The sequence below is a fragment of the Parasteatoda tepidariorum genome, chromosome 6, assembly GCF_982258835.1.
Source record: "Parasteatoda tepidariorum strain Cologne lab strain chromosome 6, Ptep-v5.0, whole genome shotgun sequence".
In the NCBI taxonomy this organism is placed as follows: domain Eukaryota; kingdom Metazoa; phylum Arthropoda; class Arachnida; order Araneae; family Theridiidae; genus Parasteatoda; species Parasteatoda tepidariorum.
Window position 1 is genome coordinate 53,464,233 of NC_141760.1, and position 12,867 is coordinate 53,477,099.

General features: G+C 34.0%; 1 protein-coding gene across 1 annotated transcript in view; it reads left to right on the forward strand.

Moving 5' to 3' along the window:
- Window positions 1–12,867, forward strand: part of LOC107452261 (cadherin-like and PC-esterase domain-containing protein 1) — a 257,524-nt gene that overhangs the window by 236,100 nt on the left and 8,557 nt on the right. Inside the window, exons 18-22 of the mRNA XM_043040510.3 lie at window positions 1,000–1,180; window positions 2,955–3,084; window positions 8,885–9,021; window positions 9,914–10,134; window positions 10,222–10,323. Of these exons, the coding sequence (XP_042896444.2) occupies window positions 1,000–1,180; window positions 2,955–3,084; window positions 8,885–9,021; window positions 9,914–10,134; window positions 10,222–10,323 (771 nt within the window). The remainder of the gene's footprint in view (window positions 1–999; window positions 1,181–2,954; window positions 3,085–8,884; window positions 9,022–9,913; window positions 10,135–10,221; window positions 10,324–12,867) is intronic.

The following is a 12,867-nucleotide window of genomic DNA, read 5'->3' on the forward strand; positions in this document are numbered from 1 at the left end:
AACATCTCCGCTCTTGAAATTGAAACCCTTGATGCGCGCCAAACGCAAACAGTTAATTCTTTTTCAGTTACTTACTTCGCTTTATCATCTGCTATTATACCTTTCATTTCTCTAGCTAATTAAATATATTTTAAATTTAAAAACTGTTGTTTTCCTAGAAAAATGTCTCAAAAAGGACAAATTATTTACTCAAGAGAGAGAAATATCACAAAAATGGGGCGGAATATCATCACATCTATGAAATATTTAATGTTTAAAAAATGCACATAAAGTTTGCGAAATAAATATTTTTGCCATACGATCGCCAAATAGCAACCTTGTTCAGTATTGCTCATAACCTTCTCCCAAAAACTGGGAAATAGTAGCCTCGTATATCACGTGATGAAGGAGGAGCCAAGTGCCAACTCCTGGTGAACGAACTATATCCGATATGGTATTCTATATAAAACCCTATATTGTGAATTAATTTTTAATTATAAACCTAAGGTTGAGCAGTGGTGGCTGAGAGGATAGAGTTCGCCTTCCAATGAGGGTAACCGGTTTCAAATCTCAGGGATGGCTGGTCGATACAAATTCGGCATCCAGCTCGCGCCGACCACAGTGCTGACGTAAAATATCCTCAATGGTAGATGGATCATAAGTTAGAGTCCCCTTGACGTCAGGGATACGTCTAGGGAGGTTCTCTCCATGTAACGCAAATGTGGGTTAGTTCCATCAAAAAGGCCTCCATGAAGGCAAATTTCTCCTTGTACTTGGTCCAGGAGTTCCCTTGTCTTTTGGAATGGGTTCAAAATTCAAAGGCTACAAAATTGAACATTAGTAGTCGTAAACCCAAACTCGGATCGGCTGTTCTGCTAATGATTATGAAATAAAATAAAATCTAAGAGGTTTCTCTCAAAACTACTTCTTGTGTGAATTTCCGGACACTTAACTATTTTAATGTGAATTTTTACATTCTTAAATTTAATCCATAAACTAATGTAATGATAATTCTTTTAGAACAACTAACTACACTCTGGGAGTAGGAGAGAATAGAATTAATTTCTTACTGGTAGACATAACACACACAGAGCCCTGGATAATCAATACCTACACTCTCTTTGTGCAGAGACTGACCATTACGCATGAGGAGCCTCCCTTTGATCCTGCCACTCAACATCAAGTCTGCAGCTTACATCAGGTAACAATATTTTTCTTGCTCTCCTGGTGTTAAATTAATCAATTGCTAAATGCATGCCTTCACCTTTTGAAAGCTTATTTATTATAGAAAGTGAGAATTTGTGATGGACGAAAAAAGTTTACTCACAAAAACGCGGAAAACTAGATCAGAGTATTTTTACCTAGGGATTGGTCATCCTGACTTTATGTGATCTCTCGAATGCAGCGTAGGTTTGCTAGACTTTTAATGCGAGGCTAAACTGAACTATATTTCCGTTTAAGTTAAATACTAATATGGTGTCATGAAGTTTGAGAATGACGATAATCTGGTTCAACTTAGCACCCTATTAAGGCTGAAGCAAGCTGGAATATATTATGATTCAACAGGCTCCAGCTTAGGCTAAATGGAAAATCCAACTTATTGCGAAATGGCATAATATTTACTAGGCTTATTGCAGTAAGGCTTGTTGTCGCATTGCAGAATGACGTCAGCGTTTGCAAACAGCTGGTTTTTCCAATTAGCCTATGACATATAATTAAAAAAAAGATTTTTCTCAGAATGTATAACTTATGAGGGCCGGAATAGCTTGGTTGGTAGGGCACTGGGCCCATGTCCAAGAGGTCATGGGTTTGCCGGTTGAAGATGGTGACTGGTGCACGTTAAATCTGTCGAGCCACAAAGTCCTCCATATTCCCATAACAGATATCTCCATATTCCCATAACCTCTGGGGGTACTGATCCAGGAGTTTCCTTGTCTTCTGGATTGGATCAAAATTACAAGATTACGGACTTGAACATTAGTAGTCGTAAACCCAAAATTGGGTCTGTTGTTCAACGACGGTTATAAAATAAAATTTTAAAAAATCACAACTTGTGTCAAATTCGCTGCATCCTAATAAACAATTGAACTGTCTTTCAAATTAAATCATGGTATCGTGTAATCATGTTTACTTGTCATGAAGCAAAATACTATACTATAATATAATACTATAATATAATGTAATACTATAATATATTGTAATACTATAATATAATACAGCTATAATATTGCTATAACATGTTATAATGTGGTATGCTTTATAAGCAAATTTAAACGATATAGTATGGTTCAAAACTCTCCAAAATTTCCAACAGTGTATAGTGTACAAACCTTATTCATATATGCGCGTATTTTATGATCCTCACATCCTGCAAACTTATTATTTAAACATGAATATTTCGTTAAATTATCATTATTTAACAATTCTATAACAAATGAAAATATTTCTGTTTTTCATTTTACTATCTATCAGATTTCAAACGAAAAATTCCTTCTTGGAAAATATTTTTGAAAAACATTAAAGCAAATGCAACTTCTTTGTTGGCCAAATGTTGAAAAGCTGGGGCTGTTAAATATTTGCGAACGGTACTTTGTTTCGAAATGGAACTTCTTTATCATTCGAAAAGCACCTACTTTGCATGCTTCGATGCTATGCTTTCAATGCCGTATAAATTATTCCAAAATTATACATAATAAAACTCCGCCTCCAGCACCACGGGATAAACAAAAACTTTTGAAAAGGAATATAATGCCTAATAATACATAAAAATCCCTTCCATCTTCTTGAACGACGCAGGAGGACGGAATAATGGATTTTTTTTCCCTGTCGGCCGTAAAAGAGTTTAAAGACAGAACGTCCTTTAGGATTTTAAAGGTTTTAGCTCATAAAAAAATTTCTGAAGACGTATACGCTGGTATGTTTTATGGATGTGGTATCAGGAATTTTCTTAAAAGCTTATCCCCTTTTTTTCTTAGGAATGTGAAATGCGGGTCTCACCAACAGAATTATGTGGCATACAGAGAGATGCGGGCATATCACGTGACTGGATCTCATATATGGAAGAGGTTAATGACACTCCCATCTGTAAGCAGGGTGATGCTCCAGGTGAGGAATCACACCTTTTATTCATGCTGATGGAAATAATTCATTCCGTTCGAGATCGAATGCTCCTCTAATAGTACATATCTTGACTATATATCACTCAGATAGTGTTACAATTTTGAAAACATTTACGATTTTATATGAAATATTTCCGGAAAACATTGTATTAAATGTTAAATTGGAGTTCCAGTTAGTATAAAAATGACATTTATTTAAGCATCGGAAAGCTTTTTCTAAATAAAACAAGATTCTAACAATTCCATCACTTCAGAAGATTTTAAACTCGATGACATCAGAACTAACTGACCAGCAGGAAGTTATTTAGGCTATGATGCAACTCAAACTCCTACACTTTCTTATTCCTTAACGAGCCGTTCACATTTCTCAACAAAATCTGTGTCTAATATTTTCCTATAACGGGCTTACAACTCTCGGCCTGAATCAGTCAACTCAAAAAACAATTCCAAAAATGTCGTCTGCTTTTTTTAATCTTTCTAGTTGTGCTGCTTTTTATACTTGCTTAAGTTAACCTTCGATTTTATATGAATTTCATATATCTGACTTATCTAAACTTCGATTTCTCAGAAACTATTAGACCTATTTCGCTCAAATTTTGTATTTTGTAATGTTAATTTGCAAAATTTAAAATGTTAAAAGTTGAATACCTTAAAATTCAAAATTTTTCTACTACTATTAAATAAAATAATAAAAAATATTGACTAAAATTTTTTTTTGCATGGAATTATGTTATTATCTTAGGACAAACAAATTTTATAATTGAGTGTAAATTTTTTTCCATTCGGTTAAAAAGTTCTCGAGATATGACGAAATACGCTAAAAGTAACATTAAGGGGTGCAGACTTTGAATCGCTCTCCTAATCAAACTACAATGACCATATTTCCCAGATTGCGGCTACCCCCTATATTTTGAAGGTCAGAAATCCGAATCTGTCGGAAAAAAACATATGTTTTTTCAGAGAAAGTACGTTTTTGTGACTGATTTCGTAACTTAAAATATCGTCTGCACTGATTAATAAGCATATTTACGGTCACCCCCTTGAACCATTAAGAATGAGTCCTAGAAGGAGAATCCTAGATCGTGAAGATTCGATCATTAGATCAAAAGTTATTCAAGGTGGTCCATTTTTTTTGGTTCACTGTACTACTAATGTATATTATTTTTGTAAAGAATTTTAAAAATCTGGTTTAAAGATGGTTATTATGCAAAACCCTGTACATAAACACGCCTAAGAGTTTTTTCCTCCGAACTTTCTTAAGAGAGTACAAATTGAAAGGAGACGAAGACTCCCCGTGTAGTAAAGTGACGGATGCACGTTAAATCTGTCGAGTCGCATAAGTCCTCCATGTTCCCATAACATATCAATACCTCCGGGGGTACTGGATTGGAGATAGATCGTTCTCTGATTCAGGTCAAAATTACGATCTGTGGATGAATGAATGGATGTATGAATGGGTCCGCCCTATAAACGGGTGCGACGTATGGTGTAGCAGAAGTCGAATTCTTGGCCATAGATGGCGCCACTGGAAAACAAGTACAACCGCACCCCTTCTGCCTAAACAGGCATACTTCAACAACAATCGAAAGGAGAAAAATCTAAAAATCGCTAAAACCCATTTTCTCCTTACTAATCTAAATCATTTTGAAATGAAGCCACTGACCACAGGACGCCGAAATATAACAAGTGGTGATTAAAAAATTATCTGTAGTCGCCAACGAATTGCCACTTTTTTAGTCGAAACTGAACCTAAATTGCATTTTATTATTATTATTAACCGGCCATGTGGCTGAGCTGTCAGCTTACCTAACTGCGACGCCAATGGTACGGGTTTGAGTCCCGCTCAGGGCATGAATGTTTCTCTCAGTGTGTTGTCCTCTATTGTGTGATGTGTGAATTTGGCACAACCTATGAACGGGTCTGTGGCATGTTTAATGTTGGTCGTTTCCGTGACTTAAGCTCACAGTTGCCTGTCAGGTAACGTTAAATGAGCAACACTTCCGGCATCATCCGGGACGAAGAATGAGAAGTTCAGTGACAGTGGTTAGGAAAAAATTATATTATTATTATTAATGATAATTATTTAACTATTATGTGAATTTCATATTATTATGAAAGCTACATTATTTCCCGCATGTTTTTACAAATTTTTCTTCATTTCAGAAATAAATCTTGTAATGTTTAACATATTTCAGAGAAATATTTCAAAAGAAATGCCATATGTTAACAATATAAACAGCTTTTTTTAAATCATTTAATATTTTAGAAAAAAAAATACTGATATGTCTTAAGTGTGGTCACTGTTAAAAAATTTTGCAACTGGTCGTTAGCTAATATCTAAAATTTCTAATTTTGTCCTGATGATTTCTTCTTTAATAAGAATTCAAAACATATATATTACCATCAACGTTCATTCTACATAGCTTGCGAAAATAACATGACTGCACTTACCTTTTCATTTATCTATTTATAGTTTCATATCTAAATTTAAAATAATAAAAATCATCAAAAAATAGTCTTAATGAATTCATACGAAACATCTATCATTTAATTTCTGGATATTCTATTATTGGACATTATTAAGTCTGACTGTTTCAGAAAAATAACACTCTAATAAACTAAAATTTATTGGTTCTGGTTTTCATTAAGATATTTTTAGGGTATGTCCTTGGATTCGACAGCTAATAAAATATACTAACATTTCAAACTTCATTTTTTAACCTTGATATCTAAAAAAAACAGTTGTTAAATCATTAAAACCCTAACTAACGGTCTCATATCATACCTAAACCACCGCACGAAACGATCTTTTTTTTCTACAAATAGGCACTAAACTACCTTACTCTAGATTCCTTTTCGCGTGCTATCTAATCTTAAGCTCCATAATAGTAAAAAAACGCCATATACTATCTTTAGAACAACCATTTCCGCCATTCCATCTTCTTCTATACAGGTCAAGGGAGAACAATTATGTTAAATAAGAGAAAACTAAACGAAAAGAACTCGTCTAGTTCGTAAAGTTCTTCATACCATCTTTATGAATGGTAGTTAACACGATAAAATACCGAAAGTTAACGAAGTAGTCTCATAAGCCTACTTTCAGAAGTGTCTTGGAATTTCGAATAATTATTCAAATAAGTAGCCTGCGTGACTCACATTTTCTAGAAGTATATTAGCACGCGAGGAAAGCTGTTCTGTGAATGAAGCGCCGTTATTCGTCAGATTATGATTAATTAAGCGAAATTCCCCATAGACAGTTTTATTCAATTACACTATACACTCGATATTGAAGGCGTAATTAATAACCATAGGGTAGCTCTTACTTTTCGCCTTTGAAGTAAAACAGCTATAGTAATTATCCTTAATTTTAGTTTCAGTTTGATCACTGAATTCGTTTGCATTTTTATGGTTTGTATGGAAATTTTAACTTAAATTTATGGATGCAGTAAAACGTTCTTTTATTTTCTTACATAGCTATAACATATTCCTAGCTATATTCTCTATAATTATTTGTATCTGTAAAAATAGACATTCTTTTACGCAATCGAGACTTAAAAAAAGGAAATCGTTCAATAAAAACTTAACAAATAATATTCTGTCTTTATTTCGTATTGTTACTGTCGTTAAACAGGATTTTCCATGTTATTTCACTATGTTATTTCATTAGAAAGAATAATATTCGTACCTCTGAAAAGTAAATAACTTATGTTGTTAGTACTTAAAATTCTAAATTTTGAGTTTTTTTTTAATTCATGATTTTTCGACGTATAACTGATTTAAAGATTAATTAAATGCCATTCTTATTTCTTTCAATTCTTAATGAATGAGTTTGAAAATGCGTGAAGGCATACATAGTATAAAAGATTATGAGCAATTTTTCTCTTATCAGAAATAAAAGTATCTGAGTACAATTAACTGTATCTGTTTTTATTTACTCAACATCACAAAAACGTTTTTTAAAAAAAGTTCTCTTAGATCGGAGAAACAAATTATGTGGGCGTGGAGCTGATAATGGCAACTACATATAGTGACATGGCTATCTCTATTTCAAATTTGCAAACAGTGTGTTGATACTCACCACCATTTGTCATGAATATAATTTTAAAAATTTAAAAACAAAATTTTTACTATGTTGCAAGCATTTCTTATACATTTAAGGAAAGTTGATGAAAAGTCGATGATTTACGAATAACAATAATGAAACCAAATAAACCAACGACTTTTCATCTGTTTTTTTTTTTAAATTTTATAGGAAATTCTTGCAACATATTTTACTATAAACTTTATACTAAGAGAACATAATATCTAGAAAATTAGCCAAGACTTATATATGCTCAATTTTTATTAGTTAAACACGCGATATTTTATTTATTAATTTTTCGGGCTTAATATTATAATTAATTTCCTTTAATTGTTTGAAAGATTTATTGATAGATTTTAAAGATAATTTTTTGAAAGATTATTACTAAGGACTTGAACGACTAAAATTGCTCTTCGTTGTAGATATCCAAATTTCAGAACCTTAGCTCTAACAGTTATGGAGCTAAAAGAGGTTGAAAAATAGCGTGTTAGGACAAGGTCAGAAAAAATACGAAATAAACGCAAAAAAAAAAGTTTAAAAAGTATGCACAATCGACATTGCAATTTGATATTTTATTGAGGAAGAAACAATTGCGCAATTGAAACCTCTGGAACCACTATTGACAAAGCGTAATGAAAAGCATCAAAACTAGCTTGGTTGTTTGATGGAAATTGAAGGATCTTTTATTAATTAAATTCACGACTATCAAGTCTTGAAAATGGGCACCTATTTTTGAGCGCTTGAGAAATATCGACTGTTATTTCCATTTTCTATATTTTTGAACGGAATGAAGTTTTTAATAAATTAACCTCTATTATTCACCGAAGAGCCATTACATTATGACCACCCGCCATCTATAACAATGGGCTCGCCCAGGTTTTCATGGTTTCTCACCCAGGAACAATGTTTTCATGGGGCACATTAGGACCCATAATCCTCATAGAACAATCCCTGACGCCTGTAAGCTACTTGAACACAGTTGCAGACCAGGTTCACCCATTCATGGCAACAGTTTTTCCTGCAGGTGATGGTGCTTACTAACAGAATAATGCACCATGTCATAAGAGTCGCATCGACGAGGAACATTCCAGTGACTTTCAAGTCATGTCTTAGCCCCCAAATTCACCTAACCTTAATCCAATAGAGCATTTGTGGTCCTACTTGGAAAACCAAATTCGTGCTGCCACGCTACCCCCTCGCAATGTGAGGGAATTGCAGGACCAGTTGGTGAGTGTTTGGTACCAGATACCTAAGACTACCTATCAGCACCTTGTGAAATCAATGCCACGGCGGGTGCTAGCAGTTTTGAGGGCTAAAGGTGGTCCTACATGTTATTAGCAGGGTGGTCACAGTTGTAATGTAATGGCTCTTCGGTTTGTACTTTTTTGTCTCCTAGTTGTTTCCTCTGATAATCAAGCATATTTTTTAAGTTTTCAATTGGGATTACAACGATTTCATTAGCATTTTTGATTTTTGCTCACTTAAAGGTTAACTTGTGATGTGTATATTTGTTTGATTTCAGTTGTGTTAAGATTATTAAAACTGTGTATAAAAGATAATGATAATAGAACACCTTCTATTTGTACTTAATACGTTGTTTCTGCGAACTACATTGTATTTTCATGGAATAAGATCGGATTTTTAATTTCATGAAGTCCAGTATTCCAGCACAAAAAAAAATTATTTTGATTTAATTTTTTTTCAGGTCGTTGGGTGTTGCCATGTCGATCTTGCGCTGAAAGATCCACTTGTTTTTGGCGAGAGGCAATGTGGCAACCCTATGGTTGTAGACATGCCACACTTTCAACAGAACAACTAAAACGCTGTTTGGCAGGTAAAAAGGTAAGTTTTTTTTTAATTCCTGAAACATCTTTAACAAAAAAAAACATTTATAGTTATATCATTATAATATTTATTCTAATCGAAAAGTACTTAGATAGAATAAAAATACTTATCATCTAAAAGATATATAGGGAAAGTTGGTGTAATGCAGGGTAGCTATGATTCGAAGGAAAGTTGAAGCTAAACTGTTCGACCTAGTAACTCTCAGATTTAATCAAGATACTCATTGTTTAGTTGTATGCAATATATCATTCACGAAAAGTCATAGATGCGCTACTCTTTTTACAAATGATTTTTTTTTTCCATAAAAAGTTACATGCTTTATGGAAAATTTAGAACTACTAGAATTTCAATGAAAAAGTAACAGACATTTCTATTTTTTAGACAATTTAAGAAAAGTAGACAGGTAATTTTTCATGTGATGTAGTCAAGTCGGTAAAAGGAAGAGGGAAGAGAGAGAAAGAGATTGTCTGCTGAGGGACTAGAACTGCTGGTGATCCAACGAAAATTACCTTCAAAAATATAGTGTTTACCATTGTTTTTAGAAGAAAATGTCTTTATATCTTTATTAAAACTAATTTTGTATAAAGGGTATTCAAAGAATCTACAAAATATGAAAATAAAGCTTTTTGCTCTTTCGAAAGGGGCCAACAATAAATTATGTTTTCAGGTTCGTAAAACCTTCGTTCTGTCTTGGATATAGTTATCTTCTTCATCTGCTGCACTACAGCTTTCGTGGGCCCAGCATAGACAAAATTCAATGGGGGAGACCGTCCGGGTTGTACCCGGTCTTACACCACGTTAAATAGTACTAACTGAATTTTGTTTAAATATTTTTAGTATTTTTGCAAAATGAGGAATTTACAAAATTTAATTCATGTTTCTTTTATAGCTGTTATTCATCGGTGATTCAACGAATAGAGGTATGATGCATTATGTCATTGAACGACTGAATGGTTCATTAAACGAATGGGACAAAACTCACGATATTCGGGTTTACAAAAACGTGAACGACGAAAAAACGGCGGTCAGTTTTGCTTACTATCCACAGTTTTGGCTGCCCACCAATCAGAGACCGGTATTCGACAAAGCTCTCTATCACCTCATACAGAAGTAAGATCATTTAAATGATATTTTCTAAATATCTAATCTCTTTTCATTTATCAGATATTAAAAAATTATTCTCTATCTCCATACCAGGTCTCGACCATTGCAGAATAGTACCAACACAGTCCTCATAGTTGGCGGTGTACAGTGGTTAGCTACTCAACATCTTTTAATGATGCTTCGTGCACTCAGAGTGTAAGAATCAATCAATTTACTTATTTTTGAATATTTTGTATTGGGCCGGGATAGCCTGGTTGGTAGGGACTGGGCCCATGTCCAAGAGATTTAGGGTTCGATCCCCGCCGGCTAAAGACTCTCCTTGCAGTAAATGGTGACTGATACACGTTAAATCTGTCGGGTAGCAAAGTCCTCCATGTTCCCATAACAAATCAATACCTCTGGGGATACTGATCCAGGAGTTTCCTTGTCATTTGGATTGGGTTCAAAATTACAAGGCTACGGAGTTGAGTATGAGTAGTCGTAAACCCAAAAATTGGGTCGGCTGTTCATTGACGGATATAAAATAAGAAATAATATAAAAATATTTTGTATTGGGTAGTCACAAAGTAATACATCTCGTTATAACTATATTCTTAATAAATCCTAACCAAGCCCATTTAAAAAAAATTCAATGGATTGTTTTGCTTATATTCATTTTAGTTAGATATTTGTAAATAGAATTAGCCGCCTTCAGTTGAGTTGAGTTTGGTCAGCTTTTAAAGTTATTTTGAAAACATATGAACTTTAATGATAAAGACAAATGCGCAGCACAACTGTATTTAAATAATATATTAACCAAATTGTTTCACCGTCTAGATCAGTGGCTCCCAAGCTTTTTTGACCCATGGACCCCTTTTTATAGTCAAAACTTGCCCACTTAATTTTTAAATCGTACATATATGCAGTTTTTCACTTGGGGCCCCAAGTGAAAAACTGCATATATGTACGATTTAAAAATTACAAATTAAAATAAAAAAACGTTTTGTTGAAGAACTGTTTATTAAAATTATACCTTTTGACAAGCGACTAGGGGAAGGACGATTCCATAATGTTAAAAACTTAGAGTTTCGTCGGAAGAGTAAAAATAGGGAAAGAGGGTAATTACACTGAGAATATTGAGGATTTTTTTGTTCGCCTCCTTGGCGTATTGGCTAAATTTCAAGGGTTTACCGTGACCGTTCGCATTTGTTTTTATGTTTATTTTTTGCGACGTTTGCTGTCATACCGGGCAATGGCACTTTACCTTAAAAAACATCAGTGTAGGGTATACCGGGCAAATATATACCGGGCAATGGCACTTGACCTTAAAAAAAACTTCAGTGTAGGGTATGTCGGGCAAATATATACCGGGCAATGGCACTTGACCTTAAAAAAACATCAGTGTAGGGTATGTCGGGCAAATATATACCGGACAATGGCACTTGACCTTAAAAAAACATCAGTGTAGGGTATGTCGGGCAAATATATACCGGGCAATGGCACTTGACCTTAAAAAAACATCAGTGCAGGGTATACCGGGTAGTGGCACTTATACTAGGCCTAGTCGACTAGACTTTTGGTAAATGTCTGAAATATATATAAGGTCTAGTTAAGTGCCACTGCCCAGTATACATTTGCCCGGTATACCCTACACTGATGTTTTTTTAAGGTCAAGTGCCACTGCCCGGTTTATACACGGAATTCTTTTCACGATCTCCCCCCCCCTCACGCTCCTCCAACATGTACAGAATTGCTGGAACAGCGACCGATAATTGTCAACAGTACTGACGTACGTACCTCTCTGCATCAAAAATGTTCTTTGAAGATAAAAAAAAATCAAATCTGACTGTCTTCTCTGTAAAGCCTAATAATCAATTCTTTCTTTTTTGATGACCCTAGTTAAGTTTTTTTTTTCTTCAGAAAATCCCGCCAAAATTTGACTTCTAATGTTGGTGCTAAAATAAGGCGATATTTTAATCACCTGCAACATTTTCCCGATATCGAGCTCATTTTCCCCTTTCTAAATTTTCTAAGTCCGTTTGTATTATGGAATCGTCCTGTCCCTAGTCGCTTGTTATCTTTTGTTTAAAATAAAATTTAAAATCATGACTTGGATGAACGTGAGATTTTAAGAGTGTATTTATGTCCGGCTCAATGTTTGTGAGCACTAATTTCTAATCGTTTATTTATAATTTCTTGTGATGAAGTTCATTACGGCACTGAAACTGAGAGAACAATATCCTCTTTCCAAGTTTTGTTTATACAGAAAAAGTTTTGCAACAAAAGCAGTTTTACGATTTTAGTTTTGATTAAATTTAATTGTTCATCTTGTAGTTTCAAATTAGTTTCGCTAAGTTTAGCAAATGTACTGAAAATACATTCGCTGCAGCTTGTTTTAAGTTAGCCAGAAAACCTCTGTATCTTCCATTGCCGGAGCACCGTTAGTAGCTACAGAAATGATAATAGTAAAGGGTACAGCTTTTAATTTAGTCAATAGCGTTTCCCCTTTCGTATCGCTTTCCAAACATTTAGCAAATAACAATTCTTGGTAGAATTTGCATTCTTTTACAAATCTTACATAAGCTGAAAGTAAAAGCTTTGTTTCCTGGATAAGTGGACTCGTCAAGCTGTATAGAAAATTCAGATATTTTTAAGTACTCACATAAAGAATTTTCTACACACTTCAATCCTTTGTACATTACTCCGTGGAATTCTTTTTACAATGTTAAAAGCTGGTTTGTGCAACCCGGTGAGTATTAT